The 22028-nt window shown below is 39.5% G+C and overlaps 1 protein-coding gene across 2 annotated transcripts; it reads left to right on the forward strand.

Annotated features, from left to right (window-relative positions):
• Window positions 1-1766: 1766 nt before the first annotated feature.
• On the forward strand, window positions 1767-17729 carry ETS2 (ETS proto-oncogene 2, transcription factor). Of its 2 annotated transcripts, none has more exons than XM_032788331.2 (10): window positions 1767-2101; window positions 6337-6408; window positions 10019-10139; window positions 11978-12097; window positions 12424-12624; window positions 13643-13726; window positions 14648-14869; window positions 14993-15256; window positions 15886-16004; window positions 17113-17729. In XM_032788331.2, the coding sequence occupies exons 2-10, from the start codon at window positions 6337-6339 to the stop codon at window positions 17326-17328; spliced, it is 1419 nt and encodes a 472-aa protein (XP_032644222.1). In that variant the 5' UTR covers window positions 1767-2101; the 3' UTR covers window positions 17329-17729. The 2 variants fall into 2 exon arrangements, with proteins under 2 accessions (XP_032644222.1, XP_074929900.1); XM_075073799.1 differs by having other exon boundaries at window positions 1832-2101; window positions 14993-15260; window positions 15890-16004; window positions 17113-17413.
• The last annotated feature ends 4299 nt before the right edge of the window (window positions 17730-22028 follow it).

Below are 22028 nucleotides of genomic sequence, written 5' to 3' on the forward strand. Positions count from 1 at the left end.
CCTGTCCCAGAATCCTGGTTACATATCTGAAAGATTTTGTAGCCTCTCAACTAAATGAATAAGATGAAATGTCTTGGTTTTGTATCTAAAACTCTTTCAATGGTATGGGAGCTGACTACTTGGATATCATCTCTTGCGTGATTCTACAGCAGCTAAAAGAATAGGAGTACTTGTGGGACCTTAGAGACTAACAAATGTATTTGGGCATAAGCTTTCTCTGTGCATATCTATCTTCCTACTGTATTTTCCACTGCATGCATCCAATGAAGTGGGCTTTAGCCTACAAAAGCTTATGTCCAAACAAATGTGTTAGTTTCTAAGGTGCCACAATTACTCCTCGTTCTTTTTGCTGATACAGACTAATAGGGCTACCACTCTGAAAGCTTCCTACATCAGCTGTGATCTGCTATCAAGCTGATAGCAAGACGTGTTTCAATGAAAGGTACTCAGTTCTGGAAGATTCATACATTTTAAGGGCAGAAAGGGCCATTATGACCATGATCTTTTGCCATAACATTTCATCCAGAAATTCCTGCATCAATCCCATAATTCAGCATTTGGCACGGACACTTCCCCATCAAAAATACTGAACAGGCATGAAGTGCTTGGAAGAAATGACTACATTTGTGCTTTTTCATCCTTAGAAGTATCTACAGTGATAAGTAGAAAATACCCAACAAAGCCATTTACACAGGTTACAGTGGCCCTGGGGAAACCCAGTATCAGTTTAACGTGATATATCCTCTGCCATGGCATTCAATACTGTCCAGGCTGGAAGGCAGACTTGGAGAATTATTTTCATGTTGCTCTGTGCCCAAGAGCCTGACACACCTCACCTTACAACAGTGTGGATACATCATTTGGTTCAGTTAAAAACTAAGTATTTTATATGCTTGTGATGTTCTTAACTTCACAGATTCCAAAGCCAGGTGGGACCAGGATGATCACCTAGCCCAGCGGTTTTCAACCCCTGGGGGCCCACAAACGATGCGTAAGGGGTCCGCAAAAGGCTGTCGTAGCCACAGAATAGCTGTTACATTACTCAGGGGGCCATGGGCCATGTCTAATATTTTCAAAAGGGTCCACTCCTCCATTCACAATTTTTAGCGATACACAAATGAAAAAAAGGTTGAAAACAACACTTAATTTGTGTCAGGGCTGAGCCCTGGCACCTTTAGGCTTGGAAATTCATAGCCCAGCACCTTTGGGCTTGCTGCACCAGTTATGATTATTAAAAAAAAAAAAAATTGTTTGAGTCCTAGCACCTAAGTGTGTGAGCCCCGACGCTTCTTTCATTACAAATCAAGCGTTGGTTGAAAATCACTGAGCTAGTCTGACCACCTGTATACCAGGGGCCACAGAAAGTCCCCCGAATAATGCCTAGAGCAGAGCTTTTAGAAAAACATTCACCCTGGGTTGAAAACAAAATCATCGGTGAGGAAGAATTCCCCAGGGCTCCCGGAGAGACTCACGCCCATCTCCCTCAGAAGATACAAGTACTTCCTCCTCCTGGTTCGTCTTTTGTGATGGGAACTCCTGAAAGGCAGGCTGGCCCCCTCCCTCCAGGGAAGAAAACAACAAACAGAGGAGAGAGGCGGGGGCCCGTGAAGCCCCAGCCCAGGCTCCCGTCGCAGCGCGGCGGGGGAGGGGCGGGGACTGTTTGCTTGGCGGCCCAGACAGGCTCGAAAGGACAACAACCGCGATAAGAGAAGGAAGCGGCTCTTCCGCCTCCTCCTGTAAGGCGGGGAGGCTGGGCCCGCAGAGAGGCGAGCTCCGCCCCCTTATCCTGCCCGCTGAAGAGCCAGCGAAAGGCTCCGGGGAGCGCACAGAGCGGAGCGCGGCGCTCGGAGACAGCGGCACCGGCGGGCACAGGCAGCGCCCACGCACCGCACCCCGCCTGCGACCGCGCGCCTCTGGCTCGGGCCAGCCCTCCCCTCCCCTGCCCCCCTGCTCTGCTCGGCGCGGGGGCGGGCGGCTTGGCCGCGCAAGGGCGGTTTCGGCTCCAGACGAGGCAGCGGCGTTTGGAGGAGGGAGGGAGCAGCAGCAGCGAGCGCTGGGTTTGGACAGCTTCCCTGCGGGACCCCGGCTCTGGGCGGCCCAGGTAAGGCGCGGGGGAGGCTGGTTGCGTTGAAGGGGGCGCTTGGCAGCCGTGTGGATCCGCTGTGCCTCGTCTCACGCTGCGTCTGCACCGATGGGGTGTGGGACAGCTGGTAGCGAGAGCCCAACAGCCCCAGCTTCTGCAGCCGCCCCTGGAGTTACCGCCAGACCGCAGCGGGCGCGGGATCTGCCCTGGGCAGCTGCGCCCAAACTTCGCGGGAGGGAGGCAGGAAGAAGCTGCCTCGCACTCCGGCGCGGGCAGTGCCCTGTGCGCGGAACCACCCTTCCTCGCCTCTCGGTGCACCCCTCGCTAGCACTGCTGCTCCCCCTCCTCAGGTTTGGAGCGAGAAACAAGCCCGAAGGGGGATCGCTATATTTTATATTGGCGACTCAGATGTCACAGGTTAAGTAGGGGAGAGCGCCGATTTGGAGGCAAGCGGAGAGGGCAAATCGAAATTAGTTTTTGAAGGTTTCCCCCCTTACAGGGAGGTTCTTCCTAGCCTTGCCGATATGAGAAATATTTAGCAGTTCTTTTAGCCAGGCTGGTCTTACACTGAATCGTGAGTTCTTGGAATCTACAGCTGGGTTATGATGATTTCCTTTATTCCACTAGTGTGGTAGGAAGAAGGTAGCACATACTTAAAAATTGTTTTATAAATTGTTTCTGATACTCTGGACGTTTGAGCAGTAGGTTAAACACTGGAACTCAGGAAAGTCCTTTGGATGTGACTGAATGTTGAGGGCAAAGAGTTGGTAGGCAGATACCTCAGATGTTTTGGTTTAGTTTAAGTTTTTAAAGGTTGTGTCCTTGTGGCTTGTTTTGTATTTTTTTTTAAAGGTCTAGTTGCATGATTTCTGCACCTTACTTTTTTATGGGCAAGTGTGTCAGCTGCGTGACAAGTCATCTATCATGTATTTAAGGCAGCATCACTACTAATTGGAATCTAATAGGTAAATTTAGAAATTAAGAGCTTTCTTGGGTGTGTGGGGGTTTTTTTGGGGTTTTTTTGGTTTGTTTTTTTTTTTTTTTTCTCAAGCCCATTATAAAAACACTTTTGAAGTCTGATGGAGTTTTGCTTGGGAAGAACTGGTAGATCTAGCCTGTGAAGACTAGCTGCTTAATTAGTTAGGTCTCAAATATTAACACTGATTTAGTTTTTCTTTTGAATGGGTACAGGCTTACTCTAGGCAAAGGAAGTATCTGCTTATGGCTGAAAGAAGCTGACCATCATTCAGAAATATTAGTTAATTGCTTGATCCTGTTGAGTCTGTTCAGGTTCACCCACTCTGTCAACACCTGTGCATGGCTGAAAGGTGTTCTGCTAGTTAGGCTCATTGTAACCAAAAAGAATCAGTTGTCAGTGTTTAGTGGAAGAGTGGGTAGTGAGGCCTAATCACACTGAGCTATTGTGCCATTTTAAGAAGTTAAAACAACAACATTCACCATCCCAATAAAATACTCTAAGTCTCTCTATTGCAAAGATCTGTATTATACACTCACTCCGCCCAGTTTATTTTCCAGCATACTAATGAGTTCCCTATCACCAAGCTGGAAACCTTTGCATCATTGGTAGATTGCCCAAACTGGTAACACTATGAATAATCCTTTCATTTGTCATACAAGTTGTACTTGAAGAATTTGATCAAAGAAGAAATATTGATGAAGATTTTGGCACATAATTGTGTGGTACAGAGTCTCTTTCCAGCTGCCTTCAAAACATAAAATACTGACAAAAAGTGAAAGTGAGTGTGTGTGCTTGAAATAACAAGTGAGCAGAGTGGCATAGAGAAATAGTGACTAGTTTAATATACTGGAAGAAATGCCTGTGATACTATTATTATTATTTTTTTAATAAAATACTACTTGTATTGTGAACACTTACTGAGACAAATAAAAAAAAAAAAAAAAAAGACAGGTAAAATCCTGGTCTTGAAGTCATTGGCAAGATTACAATTGGCTGCAATGGGGCCAGGATTTCACCTGAAGTCTTCAGACTAATCACAATAAACAATGGGCCCAAAATTAAGATTATTGAAAACATATATGCAAAAGTATTTCTGCATCATAAATTGCAGGTATACTAGAAGTTGAGGCTCATAGCTCGATACTATTAAAATATAAAGAGTAGTAACTTAGAGACTAAAAAAAGCTTTAGAAATTCATTATACTCTGAAAAGAAGCAACAACAGGATTAGCAGGATACGCTGTTAATTTAAAATTGTAATATCTTCAGGGAAGGGATTGGAGACACTTGAGTGAATTTATGACCTGAATTGTGCAGAGGTCACTATTCATTACCAACACATGCATAATAGAGATGGGATATTTTGTATTCTCATTTCCACAAAATCACACCAATTAGCATTTTCCATATTTAGGTGGAGTCTACCTGACTGTATTGTGCCTCAAATGCAGTTGTTTTCTATTTTCAGTTGAGTTTTGTATGTGGAAGAACAGTTGACATTAAAGGCTCACTTTGGCTTTAAGTTTAAATATTTAGGATTTTAAGTGATCAGACAAAGGAGAAGAGAGGAAGAGGCTGGTTTCATTGGTTTGTTTATATAGATACTTTGGATGTGTATCGTTTCAGCAAACTGTATTTGTTTTGCTTAGTTTCTTTCTGCCCCCTTAGTTACTTCTATATATATGTGTTTAAAAAAAAAATGAAGTACTCGAAAGAATTTAGTTTTCTAATAACTACAGCTTTGATGTGGGAATGATGGGGCTGACTGTTTCCTGATATGGCATTTATGGACTAATACTAGTTCCTATACGCTTTCTGTGAGGGTGGAGAAGCCAACATTGTGCTAAGACAAAGTGAAAGGAAAAGTTTTTTAAATGAAGTGTCTCAGTGGATTCTGATAAAGCATTTATGTTCAATGTAGTTTGTCCTTATAAGCCAGAGCAAGGCCCATAACCCTATGTTCCTGCCTTCTGTTTGAACCTCCCTTGCTAAGTGAGCTACTATGAATGTCACTATTTTGTCAAACACAGATTTAGAACTAGTCATAAAATCACACACAATTCTGTTCCTTGTATTATAGGCCACAGGATAGTATTTTTATGCCACTGCAGACAAGTCTGTTATCAGTCCCATTATATTACAAACCCTCTTAAGATGTTGAGTTTATAACTGTAGTAAGATATTTTAGGCAGAAACTTGGCAGACAGTTGATTCCCAAACAAATATTTTTACCAAACTTGGTTACATTTTAAGTTATGAGTGTGCAAAATGGTAATGTAACACTTTGGGGATATTTTCTTTAATAAATGCTCAAATCAGTCTTTGGAATAGACTCTGTTGTGATTTCCATAAAAGGGAAGTGAATGTAAAATGGGTAATAGTTAGAACATCTACCATCCAGACACAGTCAGCTTTTTCAGAGATTTGTCTTGCTGCATGTTCCTTCTGATGTGTCCAAAGTACTGAACCCTATAGTGTTGTGAAATTACATTTGCTCATAATGGGTTGTTGCTTATTTTGCTTAGTCTCCAAATACTGTTTGTTTAACTGATTATCAAAGAGTAAATAACTGAAACTTGTATCCATCTATCAGAAACGACATTTTCTCAGGCTAATAATTCACATTATAAACAACCTGTATTCAGTACTTGATTGTGTGTACTCTGGATTGTTCTGAAATTCATATGTCTAAGATTTAGTTCCAGAATATTTTGAGTGCAAACAAAGAGGACTTGCTAAATCTTACACGCAGCCCCATACCCCTAGTTGGAAAGGGAAAGTTGTAAGTTCTTTATGGGTGGTTAGTAAAAATCCAGTAAACAAAGTCAAAATTCAAAAAGTCAAAACATGAACACTTAAAGCAGTGGGACCAAAGCTTGAAGATACCGATGGATAAGCAATAAATACTTGGCAAGCAAAGAATTTCTATAGGCTTGTAAACTTAAATTCAGCAAACCTTAGGCACTAGGAAGTCTTTCATCTTGTATAGGTGAGAAGGATCAAGCTCTTAGTATACATGTCTCTCACCATTTTAATATCAATGATTTTGATGGAGTTTATCCCAATTCAAAATGTGGAAATCAGGCCCGGTGTTGAAGACATAATACTCAAATGAAAGCTTTCATATTATTGCCTTGTCAGAGGATTCTCTGAATGAAGCATTTTGTTGTATTACAAGTTTATGGTCTACAATAGAGTAGATAAGGTGCTTCTTTTAATGCACTCTTACCTTCTGCAAGAATAAGTTTTTTCATACATTCTGTTTTCATTTCAGATGAGTGACATTGGAATCAAGAACATGGATCAGGTAGCTCCTGTATCTAACATCTACAGAGGAATGCTCAAGGTGAGTTTTTTCCTAGGAGAGATGCTAAAAACAAGTGGCCTAATCTCCCACTCCATGCACACATTTCTCATGTTAGTGAGAGACATACGTATGCATGCTGATGAGAGACTACGCTAATTACATTTGGGTTCCTTCTTGTTGACACTTACTTCTATAAGATAAGGAGCAAGCACTTTATACCTAGCCATTTAAAGCACCCTGTTTAAACAGAAAAATATACATTTGACAAACCCATCCTAAAGATTGTAAAGCAAGATGAAAAGTTAGATTCTGATTTCCAATCCATTGAATTCAATCAGAATTGTGTAAGTATGGGCAGCAGAATTGGGTCCTAGATGTGGTCTTTCTATATTTAACTTAATGCAAGGCTGTCAATGTATCTTAATAGGACTGATGTATATAAAAGCATTGGTCTAATATCAGGAAACTTAAGTTCTCTGTGGTTATGTGAAAATCTACCAAATGAAAATCTAGAGTAAAAGGCATGAAAGCTATTCAGTCTTATTTGTAAGAAACAGTTGTTGCTTTGAAAAATACTTACAGATCAAGGACGGGTTAGAAAAAACAGAATTTAAGATTTCATTTTTGTAATTCTCTGCAAGGGCATTCATGTAACTAATTATTTTTTTGTAATTTATTCATGAAAGGTCTTTAGCCAGCATTGGTCACTTGTATTGTGGTGATCAAAGCAAATTGAATAAAGACCTGTTAAACTAGAAAGCTGTGAGAAATGCCAGTGTTTCAGATATGATATCACAGTCTCATTTAAAGTCAGTTGCAAATGTTTTGGTTTTTTTCTTCAACTTGCTTATAAAATTTGTTTTGGTAACTAACCAAATTTTCATTTCATAGAGCATAATAGGAAGTTTTATGTGAAATTTGTGAATTGAGTGCTCTCCCATGCAGGAGTTATGCCAGGCACAAAGGAAATTGGAGATAGATTAAAATTTGTCACAATCTTATGTCAACCCTTAAGACTCTCTATTCCACCACTTCATAGCTGTTTCCAGTTCTTTTGGATTTGCTTCAAGTTTTGCACTGTATTTCTAAATTTATACATAACTGCCATGAAACCACACAGTGCGTGCTTGCCTTTTTTACATTGAGTAAGGTGAGCAGAATTTATCTCATATGGGGTTTTATTACCTGTTCAGAGCAATGTTCAACATTTAACTAATACATTTCTCATTTCTGAAATGAGACTAGGGTACAGTATGCTTTCTACTCATTCATATACTACTGCTCTTTTCCAGTGAGTCACTGTAAGGGTCACTTTATTTACACACAATACAGGAGTTTCCAGATTATGTTGAAAGAACTTGGCCTTTTCCCTAGATACAAATGGTGAATCAGAGCTATTATCTATTAACATTTAAAGCATTTTAGTAGTAGACCAGCTGGTTTTATTAACTATTTCACACGTAACAAATCTTTCAAGTCTCTTTACTCTGACTTTTCTTATTGTTCATGTACATATGATAGCAATCTTAATTAGTATGAACAATATTACTTTAACTCTGCTGGTCAGCTCAGTGTATTTTTGGAACTAAGTTAGCCATTAGAAGGAAGACTTCTAGATTTTTCTTCATGCCAGCCTCTTCCTTCTGTGGATGATAGGCTGCCATGAATTACATACTGAAATGTGTAGCAACTTTTTATAAAAAACAGCCTCAATACTACATTCAAACCAAAGTGTCTGTCTTGAATTTCTGCCTTGCCAGTTTACAAAACAAAAATAGCACCATACACCAAAATAGAGAAGCTGTAAACTCTAGAAAGGAACCATGGTGGATTCAGGGAAAGACCAGATACTTAATATGCTATTCTGCAAAAACAATTTAAGTTAGTACAGTCAATTGAGAACAAATCTGTGTTATGCTGAGGTGCATTAGCTTATTCTCAACAGAAATTTGTACCTTGACTTTAAGTGGATGCCTAAGCAAATAGGAACTATCAACAGATATTGTATCTGTTTCCTTAGTCTCTGGCACCCCTTTACTGCAGATGCTCTCATATGGGTGTCACTGCTGTGTTCTGTAGCTTTCCAAATACTGTGCCCACAGGTTTGGGTTGTGGTGTTTTGGGGGTTTTTTGTTTGTTTTTTTAAATCTCATCAATGGGAATTTCTAGTGATAGCCTCTACCTGTTGCTATAAGTTTTTTTTCATGACTAGTTGGCATGTTAATTATAAACTTATTCAGCCCACTTTTGTAGAAAAAGCTGTGTAACTCTTAGATATATTTACTAAGAAGGGGTGCATGTGGCCTGGGAGATTCATAATAACTTCCCATTTACACAGCACCTCTCAACTAGAGCACTTCAGAGTTTGAATGATAGACAAGATTTTCTACAAATATTTATGATCTTTAATAAAAGTGACTATTAGCTCATCAGAAATCACTCTCCTTTTTCCCTCAAACATTCTATTATAGCCAGTCCTATTTATTCTTATCCATTTGTTTAAACTAGCAAAGGCTCATTACAGACTGCTGAGGATTAACAAGCTGATTTTTGCGAAATGCAGTAGTTGTTACAAGTCAGGTAACCTAAACCATAAAATAAAATAAACCCAAGAAAAGACTCTATTTCATAAATCATGTAAAACAGTCTTACAACCTTAAGTAATGTGGTTCAGATTAAATATTTCCAAAAATGTAAGTAAACTTACTTGCATCTTCACATTGGCAATTATTTTGTTGTTATTCACTAGTCCTTCTAGTATAATAATTAGCACTTAAAAGAAGTCATTATCATTAGCAGGCTATTACAAGGCTAAAAATGATACTAATCTCTCTTTACAATTTAGCAATCAGTTAAAATTTAGATGCACACCTGTTAGAATTATACTTCAGTTACAGAAAAGGTTAAAATAGCTGCTAGTTGTGCCTACTGTAACTAAAGTTTGCAGTTTTCATTGTACTCCTCAAGTTTTTAAAATAGTCTGGTATCTTTGAATTAAAGATGCAGCTGTCACACTGTAAAGCAGCCTGCTTTTTTAACACAGTCTTGCAGAACGCTGCCTCCAGTCAATAACCGATCATCTGGGAATTTGATCCTCTCACCTCTATGGAGGTAGAAGCATAAAAGCCTAATTGGGGTGATTGAACTTCTAACAATTTAATATAGGCAGCATTGTCTTTGAAAAGATTAAACACAGCTCTTTGGCATTTTAGTGTATCAGAGCTGCACAGTCAAAAATCAGAAGGCCAGATCCTCATCTTATGTAAACCGGCTTAGCTCCAATGAAGTCAGTGATCTATTCTGATTTACACTATCTGTGGGTCTGGCCCAGAAGGACAGGAAACATAAACATTAATTAAATATAGCATTAGCTTATTTTGTATAATGTGTAGCTTAGTATTCCACTGTTCATGTTGCAAAAAAGGTTAGCATAGGACATATAGAATGTGCCACACAGGAAAGTTACAACTGCTGTTGGAGCCTTAATTTTATTTTAACTATACAATCCTTAACATTACATTAATAATAATTAGATTATATATACATTATCTCCAGATATGAACTTAATCCGTCCTCTTTGCAGTTGCTGTTAGCAGTGCTCTAGCAGAATACTTACACTGACTATTCTTTTTCTTAAACTGTTTTGCAGCATCAACCAGCATTTGACGTCTTTGATGTCACAAGCTCTTTGTTTGCAGGATATTTCCCCTCATTAAATGAAGATCAAACCCTTCAAGAAGTACCAACAGGGTTTGATTCAATTTCTTATGGTAAATATGGTTTGTTTGTGTTTTAGTTTGATCAGCCACATCAGTCAAAATAGAAAGTGCTGGGTTCTCTAACTAGGTTTCTGTCACTATTACCTACAATGCGCAACAATAAGTCTTTAATAATAGAGAAGACTTTTTTTAATATTCGTTTAAGGCTTCAGTCCTGCAGACATTTACATACATTCTTAAGTTTATTCACGAGTAGTTCTATTGCTAGCTTACAACTTCCCATACTGGAAACCTACACTGAAGTAGGGTGTGGTCTGTAGGAGGCCAGTTAAGCATACTGGAGCAGAATTAAAGTCTTTGGATATGTGTATCTGTTAAGACTAACATTACTAATAATCTTTACCTACCTTTACTTGTTCATTTCTATAACTCAAGTTGGTGTATTTTTCAAATGGGTTGAGAGAGAATATTAGAACTCTATTTAGTCCTGCTGAACTTGTATAAATGTAGAACTCTGCAAGGTCCTTGGGCCCCTTTTCCCTCAGGTTTTTTTTGCAGCTTTAGAAACTTTGCATAAGTAGTACATTGAAATCCTTGTAGCAGGACTTGACTCACTAAAAGTTCTCCATTTACCCTCGCCTCAGATCTCTGACTGGCTTATTCCTAAACTACTCAGATACAGTGGTGATAGGTGTTTCACTCAAGTTTTTATTCAACCTTGCAGTGAGCCCCACCTGTGTGCAGAGGTTCACCTGCTTGCTCATGTGGAGCTCATTGCAGGCCATAGATAGCTAGATTACCTTTGCAGCTTTATGCATAGTCCTAAAGCCTGACAGCTTATCAGACACGTATGCACACTCTCCCTGTGACACACTAACATTATTAGATGTAGCAACTATTAATAACGTGAGTGCAGCCTAACTTTGTCAACCACCATCTGTGCACTTGTTTTCAAAGAGATCTGTGGAAAGTTGAAAGTTTGAAGAGGTAGTGACAAGCTAGTTCAAAGCTAGAGGGAATCTGAGGAAATGTTAGACACCAGTCAAAAAAAAAAGTTAACTGGATTTGATATTCTAAGGACACATAATGCAAAAACAATTTGACCAGTCTTCTTGAAACTTTTTTCTTGAAAATGCTCTTTACTTCCAGAAGAGGTCTGGACATTTTCATGCCAAATCTTTCTAATAAAGAAGATAGGATGGGGGGCTAAATTATTCCTTGAATGGAAGTGGTTGCAGCATTAACTAAGGAGTTGATTATCTATCTAGATTATGAATTTATAACAGTTTATGGCTGCATAAAATTCAGTACCATGATCATCAGCCAGTTACATAAATTTGGCATTGGGAACTAGCTTGTGACCAAAAACATTTTACAGTCTAACCATTGAATAAGGCATGACAACACCACAAAGTCAGTTGACTGATCTATGCATGAGTGGGTCTGACATTCAATCTAGTGCAGTGGTAAATGTACCCACAAGCTTACTCATCGCTACTACCCTGCCCGTTACTTAGTTCTCAAGCTCAGTGCAGGGGATCTGGAGTTGACGAGATCACTTGGCCCTCAGATTTATAGAAGAGGAAAAGAAGACGAAGCAGTCTTATTTTCTAATAAAGATAATTGACTCTACACACAGGCATATTTCGTACTATCAGAGTCAGTCTGAGTCTGCATCGTTAGCTGCAACAAAATCTTAAACGCTGGCATAGAACTAACCTATTACATACAGACAAGGCTTGTCATATTTGGTCCCATTTTATAGTTGGAAGCCTCTTCTGCTTGTTCTTTAAGTAACATAGTGGATTCTCCATTGTCGGTCTGGTTCATTAGCCTAAATGCTAATGTTTCTCTTTTTTTTCCCCCCTCTCCCTCCTTCATTCTTTTAGAGTCAAACAGCTGTGAATTGCCCCTCTTAACTCCATGCAGTAAGGCTGTGATGAGTCAGGCCTTAAAAGCTACTTTCAGTGGCTTCGCAAAGGAACAGTGTCGTCTGGGTATCCCAAATAGTAAGTGCTTTCTTTTTATAGCCTTTCTAGTGCAAAAATTTTGCTGATTGGTTATATGGCAACATAAGAGAAGAGAAAGTAAACTGAGTTCATCCACTGATTAAAAGAACATAGAAGGAAAAATTAGAGCATCGATTTAAAATTAAGAATAAATCGTTGATATTTGAGCTTCAGAACTAGATATCCTAGATGATTTTTAAATATGAGCCCTCACTCTCAATATCTTTTTAACTAAACTTATATTAGGTCCTTATGAATGTAAATATTAAGAGTTGTCTCTAAATGTTATGTTCTTTTTCTTCTCTTCTCTCACTCCCCATTTGCAGATCCTTGGCTGTGGACTGAACAGCAGGTTTGCCAGTGGCTTTTCTGGGCTACCAGGGAGTTTAGTTTGGCAAATGTGAACTTTCATCAGTTTGTCATGAATGGCCAAGACTTGTGCAACCTGGGCAAGGAACGTTTCTTGGAGCTAGCTCCTGATTATGTAGGCGACATTCTGTGGGAACACCTGGAACAGATGATAAAAGGTAACTAATAGCCAAAAAGGACTCCTGCTCTGTGATCCTAGCAAAGCAACCCTGTAAAACACAACTGTGATGTATTTCACCAAGTTGTGGTTTTGTAATTGCCTAAAAAACTCAGAATTTTAATCCTTTAAACATTCTCAAAGATATCTTTAAAAAAACTTATTTTCTGGAGAGCATAAAAGCAATCATCAGTTGTCACTAGTTTGTCAATCACTGCCAGACTGTGCAGTTGTCTCAGCAGCAGTTTTATACAGAATGGTCACTAATATACAAGGGATTTGGATATATAATATATATAGGGATGCAATATATAATTCAAATATGGAAAACAAAAATGTAACCAAAAGTCAGATTAGGTGAATTCATGTTACTAGAGACTTTTTTACCAGTGTTTTGGAATAGGTCAGTGAATGAATGTAGGAGTGACAGAGACTTGAGGGTGCTTTCATTGAGACAAAAGAGGGATGAGGACAAATTTTTGTCAAGAGGCTTCACATGGATGCAGGGATCTGCCCACTCACATCATCTGACAAGATGAGCACTAAAATAACTATTGGAAAAATAAGGGAAAACCGTTTTTTTTCTTTTCCCATTGTTACCATAAGCTGCCTTTCATTTAAATATTTGTCAAACAAACAACTTTGGAAGTTGTGTTCTTTTGTCTAGCTGGATTTTGGTGGTTTTGCTTTTTGTCTCTTCACTGTTCTAGTCCTGTATGTAAAACACTTACCTAATGCCCGGATCTTACAAACTTTTAAGCACACACATAATTCCCTTGATGTGCATGAAGTTAAGCAGTTGCTGAAGTGTTTGCAGGATCAGGGCCTTATTGCAGATTTTTAGACAAATAAATATTATAATTCCACTGGCGTTGACACTTTTCCTACTAGTCTTATTTCTTTGAAAGTTTGATGTCAGGTGACTAACTTCATGTAACTGTCAGAAATACCTCCTGTCGCTTTGAAGTTCTCCATAATGTCCTGGTCAGATGTGTGAAAAGAATTTGTTCTGTTTTCAGATAGTCAAGAGAAGAGGCAGGACCAATATGTTGAAAACTCTCATCTTACCTCAGTCCCACACTGGGTCAATAACAACTCATTAAGTAGGTATCCTGATTTGGTTGACATTTAAAATCATTTCTTTGGCTTTATGCTGCATGTGATATTACATACTGTAATTCTGCAAGTTGGTTTGAACACGGAAAATAATAAGACTAGATATTTTCTTGAGGCAAATCCTTGGAGTCAGTGAAACCAGGAGGAAAGAAGACTATGTGAAAACTGGTTAATCAAAAGTCTTGATTTGTGCAGAAAATTTATGAAATCCCAAATTTTGTTTTTGGTACATGAATTGCCAAAAATCCGGTGTTTAGTACAAACTGGCCATTACAACTACCAGGCTGAATCTAAAAGCAGCACTGATGGGATCCAGCAGGAGTCATATATTTTGGTCCTTTTTGGTAGAAGGAAGATGGATGCCATATGGAGACTCAGAGGGCAGATGGGAGGGAGATCACAGACCAGTGGCCCTCTCCTGACATCTTCCCACCCCCCACAAATACTGCTTATATGTATGAGGTTGTAGTTTCAGTATATGTCTCTTAACTGATTAGCAGATTAACAAGAGAGGAATCCTGCTATGGACCACCTAGCCCCCTCCCCATGTGTTCTGTCATTCTGGGAAACCACAGAGAGCTCTGTGCACAACTGCAATCTGTGAATCATACACCAGATACAGGTTGTGTGATACAGAACCTGGTTCAAACCCTAGTGCAGTCAATAAGAGTCCTTCCACTGACTTCAGTAGACTTTGGATTAGACAGACAGCCTATCATTCCTACCCAGTCAGGTTTTCAGCTAAAAAATATTTTTTAGTGGCATAACTGTGTGTCTGTGTTGCAGTGGAAGGGTTGACTTGTTTTTGTTCTGCTTACATGATGATATTACATTTATGAGAAGGACTGTAGTGAATAACTAATCCATTCCTTTTTTTTTTTTTTCTCCCTCTCTCTTTCCCACTTTAGGTTTTAATACAGAGCAGGCCTCTTATGGTATGCAAATACATAGCTACCCCAAAGCCAGCCTCCTGAGTGACTTATGTCAGACTTCTGCAGGACCAAATCTCCTCGGCCCAGATCAAGACTTTTCAATGTTCCCCAAAGCTCAGTTAAAGACAGTCAATGTGAACTACTGCTCCATGACCCACGACTTCACAAACAATCTGAACTTGCTGATAGATAACTCTGGTAAGATTTACCTTATCCATTTGCTAATTGTTAATTTAAGGCCCTATGCTCTGTGCACTCTTTTCTTAACATGGTTTATACATACAAAATAAAGTGAATAACAACCATTATTTAACTTTTTAGGTAAGCCCAGAGAGCATGAATCCAGTGACAGTGGCACAGAAAGTTATGAAAGCACAGAGTCTCAACTTCAGTCCTGGAACAGCCAATCATCTTTAGTGGATGTACAGCGTGTGCCCTCTTACGAAAGTTTTGAAGATGATTGTAGTCAGTCTCTATGTCTGAACAAACCTACAATGTCTTTCAAAGATTACATTCAAGAAAGAAGTGATCCTGTAGAGCAAGGGAAACCAGTTATACCAGCAGCAATTCTAGCAGGCTTTACAGGCAAGTGACGTCACACAATATATCTCTTGTTCTCACGTTTCTGATCCCTTGTGTGGGTGTATGTCCATTTTTGATGAAGGGAGGTTGAGAGGTACTCTTCCTTACTCATTGTTCATGAGTGACTTCTTCACTAATAATACAATGTTCTGGTAAAAAGAAGGAAAAAAAAAAAAAGACTATTAAAACCTGGAATTAAAACCTGGAATGCATTCTATTTTTGGTAGCGCTCCTCTGTCTAAAAAGGAGGGAAACTCAGACAAAACCAAGGAGTTCACCAGCACTGACTCATCCCTAGAGTGCTTACTCAGGCAAAATGCTCATCACTGGAAGCTTCGTCAGGGCAAGGACTTTAGTTTAGGACTGTAAGGTTTTAAATATAGCTTCCAGCAGAAAAGAATGAAGTGAGGGGAGAAGCAAAGCTTGGTTCAAATAACTACTTTGTCCACTATTTTAATTCAAAGTTCATTATAATATATCCTTCAGCAGATTCCTGTTTAAAGAAACAGTTGTCGTTCTTTGCCTCAGCTAAACATCTTAAAATTATATCAGATAAATCTTAGGATTATGGTATGGGTCTTACTATATCCTTTAGTTATGGTTAATAATATTGCTGCTCTTGGTTTTTACAGGCAGTGGACCTATACAACTGTGGCAATTCCTTCTGGAGTTACTAACAGACAAATCCTGTCAGTCATTTATTAGCTGGACTGGAGATGGCTGGGAGTTCAAACTTGCTGACCCAGATGAGGTAGGTGGCTAATTGTGATTGAATAAAAAGCTAGGGCATGATCCTACATCCTCCATCAGTGAAAGGCACCCCTCAAGGCAAAGTGTTTACAAGATCAGGAGTCTCTGCCTCTGTAAATGTTTTAGTGTGCTGTCTGGGTGACTTCAAGAGCATCAGTCAAGTACCTAGGTGTATGTAAAAGTTTAGTGTACTATAGCCTTACTTTGCATGCTGCCTTTATGTTTAACTTTAGCATTGCTTAACTGTTTAAAGGAAGTAACTTAATTGATAAAACCTCTGGTAATTGAGAGAAACATGGCAGATGCACAGAGTACTGAGGCCTTCAAAAATCTGTTTTCAGACATGCATCAAATGACTACTGTAACTTGGAAATTTAAAACTAGTCATTAACAGAATAAACTCCAACCCTCTAATTGATGGAATCACTTTCTGATGCAGTTAACGGGCCTGATCCAAGGCCTACGGAAGTCAATGAAAAGACTCCCATTGCCTTCAGTGAGCTTTGGATATGGCCTTAAGTGACTTCACATAATTCAACTTTCACTTTACACTACTCTCTCACATGGGAGGTGGTTGTTCTTTGAGAAAGAAGAATTCACCTTAACTTCTTCTCTTGCACTAACAGCTTGGCAAGGTGCCTCATGCACCCATCCACTGTGTATTGGTGTCATGTTCATAGACCCTAGGTCTTAATCCTTTTAATCAAAGTCTGGCCAATAACTCAATCAGAGATTGTTTTAAATTAAATTAATGGAGATATCCTACCTTCTAGAACTGGAAGGGACCTTGAAAGGTCATCGAGTCCAGCCCCCTGCCTTCACTAGCAGGACCAAGTACTGATTGTGCCCCAGATCCCTAAGTGGCCCCCTCAAGGACTGAACTCACAACCCTGGGTTTAGCAGGCCAATGCTCAAACCACTGAAGGCTTCAGCTCTTACTCACCCAAGTATCCTCACTGATTTGATGGCATTTGAACCATCAAAATGACTTGGTAAATGGAAAAATTTAAACTTATTTAGCAACCATCAGCTAACTAAGATAGTATGCTTTAATTAGTTTTTGCCTTTCTTTCTCCCTCTCTTCCCCCCCTCCCCCTTTGGGGCTGAAGGTGGCACGACGATGGGGAAAGAGGAAAAACAAGCCAAAAATGAACTATGAGAAACTAAGCCGAGGCCTACGCTATTATTATGACAAGAACATCATCCACAAGACATCAGGGAAACGCTATGTGTACCGGTTTGTGTGTGACCTACAGAACCTGCTGGGGTACACGGCAGAGGAACTTCATGCCATGCTGGGAGTGCAGCTAGACACAGAAGATTGAGCACTGCAATATTGTGCAAAACTGGCAAAGATTGCAAGATTTTGAACTGTGACTAGGACCTATCTGCAGTCGGTCTTGACTATTCAGATTGGTGCAACTGTTAAGAAATAAGGACCTTGAACTGGTTTTGTAATCAGGGAAAGCTGAAGGAAGAAGTGGCCTTATTTCATCAGATGCAATGGCTTCAAGTATTGCTGCACCAAGTTCTTTGGAGCAGTGTGGCGTATGGCACAGTGCCTAGCTTTAACCTGAAGATATGAAAATGCTCTAGGGTTAAATGTTTTGGCTTTTTACACGGCCATATAATTATGGGTTGGTTTTAATACCAAAGGTTGGAGAGTGACCAGTAACACAGCAGAATTCTAGCTCAAAACTTAACAACCACGTTGCTTACATCATGATACACATTTAAAAAAAAAAAAAAAAAAACCACGTAACCTTTATTTTAAAGCAGAGAGAGACACAAATTTGTATTGTACATTTTATTACACAACGTTAGGTACAGAAACATTTTGTTTTATGTTTCAAAACTAGGTGTAGCAATTATTTTTTCCTTTCAAGGGAGAGTGGAAAAAATCACACCATTTCAAGTCAGTTTGTATATATTTATATGCTGCTTTCTGAAGTTCTTTAATGTTCCTATTTAACAGATATTGTATAATGTAATTTAAACTAATTGTATGTGCATTTGAAATAGGAAGACTGTAAACATTTTGTTTCATGTTTGAATAGGACATACAACATTTTGCAGTTTGAGTGAGTCTGTAAAATGCCTAGTAGATTATACTGTAGGCCTGCAATATGAAAGTTTAGATGGAGGGTATTGGTTGAATATTTTGCCATAACTGTAGCTGGCAAACTTTTGTTCATTTTGGCGTTTTTACAAGAAACTAGTGTAGTCTGGAGCATAAAGGGCCTATTTCTCCTAACTGAAAATGAAAACATTAACATGGATAAACAGTGCATGTTTTTTCACTTCTATGCATGTCCTTTTAAAAACAATTTTTTTTTATATAGAAGCTTTTTTTCTGGTTTATCCCAGCTGATTAAAATATGAATTCTATTTTTGGAAATGTGGCTCCTTTTTCAGAGATCAAGAGGGATTTATGTAGCAGCTATTTTTTACTGCAAAAAAGATTCACTGGAAAAATGTAATTTGTAAGAGCTTTATTTTTTATCTGAGCTTGATGTACATTGAAACGTTTGTACAGCGTGAAGGAGAAAAAAATATAAATCTTTATTAAAACATCTTAAACAGAAAAAAATGCATAATTTCTATTAATTCCTAAATATTTTGATTAGCTCTCTTATAGTCCTTTGTGGAAATACCTTCTGAAGTCACAGACCTGATTCTCATCTCAGACCAGTGTTAACTGGAAGTAAGTCCACTGAAAAGAGTTGAGGTACCTCAGTGTATAGCTCTTGTGGGAAGAGAATCAGGCAATAACTTTGTGGTGATGTTTAGCTCTGTACACAACATGTTGCACAAGGCTCTATGCCCTTCCTCAAACAGCCTTGTGCTGACACTCTAGCAGTAAGTGGGCGTGGGGAGAGAGTACAGTACATCCGTCTGAAGTTACAAGAACTTATATAACTTCTCCAGATGGAGGATGAACATAATGTTTTCAAGAGTTTTTTTTAACTCAAGCTGGCATTTGATAATTTGGATTAAGAAAGTATGCAGTTATGGACAGTTATTCCAGAATAACTCCATGCTCTGTGTGTGTGTGTGTGTGTGTGTGTGTGTGTGAAGAAGGGGGGGAAATAAAAAAAAAAAAGCCACTACAACCTATCCCCAAACTGGTACATGCGTTCCGGGTACATAACTCCTCACTCATGTTGAAAAACATTCCCAACACCACCTGGTATGGAATAAGAGCCACTTTGTAAATACCATGAGTCATTTGTTTTCTTCCCCTCCTCTCCCCAATAAGATAGTAGGCCATAACATGCCAGTCATTCTTAAGCTTGCCTTTCTCTAAAGGAGAAAAAAATGGAGGAAACAATATCAAGTGCTTTTAAAAGAGAAATTTTCCTTGTTCTAGTAGCTACAAAAATGAGCCAAATTCTGCTCTCATTTTACTGGATTCAACCTGCTGTAAAAGCAGAACGGGTAGTTTTACAAAAATGCTCTTTTAAACAAAACACAGTAGAAAAGCTCTCAAACTTGTTCTTCCAAATGTCTTGGATGAGCTGGTCCGAATCTCATCTGTCAATGGCCATATGATGCACCATGAACTTTGAGCTTTAGATCATGCACAGGGCCTGCCCTTCTTTCTACCCTTTCCATGACCCATACAAGGGAAAGAGGGGAAACACAGTACTCACCGCCACTATTGCAGGCCCACATATGGGGTCTGCCGAATTAATGCTGCAGTTTGTAGCTGTCCTATCAGCTAACAAAGGAATGTATAGCTTGAACAGACATCCAGTTTCTAGAGGCTAAGCCAAAGCCCAATAAGGTCAATGGAAAGGCACCCACAATTTTCGTGATATTCAAGTCAGGCCACTAGAGAATAAAATGTATTACATTGTAGATCTAGAAATAACTTGCTTCTGGCCTGGGTTTCTTGGGGGTGGGGGGCAGGAGGCATCAATTTATTTCCTTTACAGCCATGTCATTATCTACAGTCATATTTTTCTCTTTCTGTGCCACTCTTCTGCTTTTAATTATAGGATGTTTCAGCTTTAATTTCACTTTCAATATATATTTCCTAAACACAGCCCTATCAGTCACTTAGAGCTGAAGCCTAACAGGTTATTGTTCATATAAGTTTTGTGTTTAAATGCTCAAATTCAACAAAAAAACTTACATCAGTAGGAGCACAGAGTACACACGATCTAAGCTACCCACATTAACATGCCTTTTCTATGACTTGAACCCTGAGTGCTGTTCTCATGGGATAGACTCCACCTGAGTAGGGAAGGAAATAGACTTCTGGGATGGAGATTAGCACAACTGATTAAAAGAGCTTTAAACTAGGCTCTCTAGGGAGATGCTCATGTGATCTGCACACCTGATTTTACCATGGAGAGGGAGGAAAATCAAGTAAGAAAGGAACAGCAGGTGATTAAGAGAAAGCAGCAAGCCTACAAGGAATGGAAGATGGGAGGGTGTGACAAAGTGGGACTGTTCTTAATGTTTCCTCTGAATGCTGTGTGGGTGCCTCAGTTTCTGGCCAACACTGTCTCCTGGTACCTAATAGCCCGGGTCCTTCCCCCCTGCAAGGGGATGCTAAAGGTATGGAAGAACAGAGAGGTCAGGTGACCACCTGGCCTGGGAAAGGAACTCAGCAGAGAAGGAGGGGCTGAAGGGGGTTTCAGTTTGGACCTGGCTGTGGACAGGAGGTGAGGGCAGACAGGGTTGTCTGGCTCACTGGTCCCCAAAATGGACCTGGCTGAGGGGTCCCGCTCTCTGTACCTACAAGCTCTGTTTTAGATTTGGTTCCTGTCATCTAATAAACCTCTGGTTTACTGGCTGGCTAAGAGTCATGTCTGACTGTGAAGAAGGGGTGCATGCAGGACCCTCTGGCTTCCCCAGGACCCCACCTGGGCAGACTTGCTGTGACAAGCGCATGGAGGCATATATGCTGAATGCTCCAAGGTCAGACCCAGGAAGGTGAAGCCATGTGAGCTTCTTGCCCTGAAGACAGTCTGCTCCAAGGGAGAGGAGGCTCCCCAAAGTCCTGACTGGCTTTGTGGGGAGCAGTTCCAGAGCATTGCCCAGGGACTCTGTGACAGAGGGATCAGCAAGGAAAGCAACCTCTTGTCAGAAAGTGTTGGTACGAAGTGGGAAAGGCCAAAAGCCAAGTAGAGTTGGACCTTGCAAAGGGAATTAAAACCAATAGTAAAATGTTCTATAGCCATGCAAATAAGAAGAAAACTAAGAAAGAAGAAGTGGGACTGTTAAATACTGATGATGGGGTGAAAATTAAAGATTAACTAGGCATGGTCCAACACCTAAACAAATGCTTTGCCTCAGTTTTTAGTGAGGCTAATGAAGAGCTTAGGGGCAATGGCAAAGTGGCTAATGGGAATGAGAATATGGAGGTAGAAATTACCACATCATAGGTGAAAGTCAAACTCAAACAGTTTAGCGGTACTAAATCAGGGGGCCCAGGTAATCTCCATCCAAGAATATTAAAGGAAAAGTACAAGCCCAATAGCAAGGATTTTTAATGCATCTGTAAACTCAGGGGTCATACTCTATGAATGGAGAATTGCTAATATAGTTCCTATTTTTAAAAAAGGGGAAAAAAGTGATCCAGGAAACTACAGACCTGTTAGTTTGACCTCAATTGTGTGCAAGTTCTTGGAACAAATTTTGAAAGATAAACTACTTAAGGACATAAAAGTGAATGGTAATTGGGTAAAATACAAGATGGTTTTACAAAAGGTCTATTGTTCCAGACCAGCCTGATCTCCTTCTTTGAGAAGATGTGATATTTTAGACATAGGAATGCATAGATCTAATTTTCCTGGATTTCAGGAAGGCATTTGATACAGTTCCACTTGGAAAATTATTAATTAAATTTGAGAAGATGGGGATTAATATGAGAACTAAAAGGTGGACAAGAAACTGGTTAAAGGGGCAACTACAATGGGTCACACTGAAAAGTGAACTATCAGGCTAGAGGGAGGTTACTAGTGGAGTTCCTCAGAGATCAGGCTTAGGACCAATCATATTTAACATTTTTATC

This window comes from Chelonoidis abingdonii, chromosome 1 (assembly GCF_003597395.2).
Source record: "Chelonoidis abingdonii isolate Lonesome George chromosome 1, CheloAbing_2.0, whole genome shotgun sequence".
Taxonomy (NCBI): domain Eukaryota; kingdom Metazoa; phylum Chordata; order Testudines; family Testudinidae; genus Chelonoidis; species Chelonoidis abingdonii.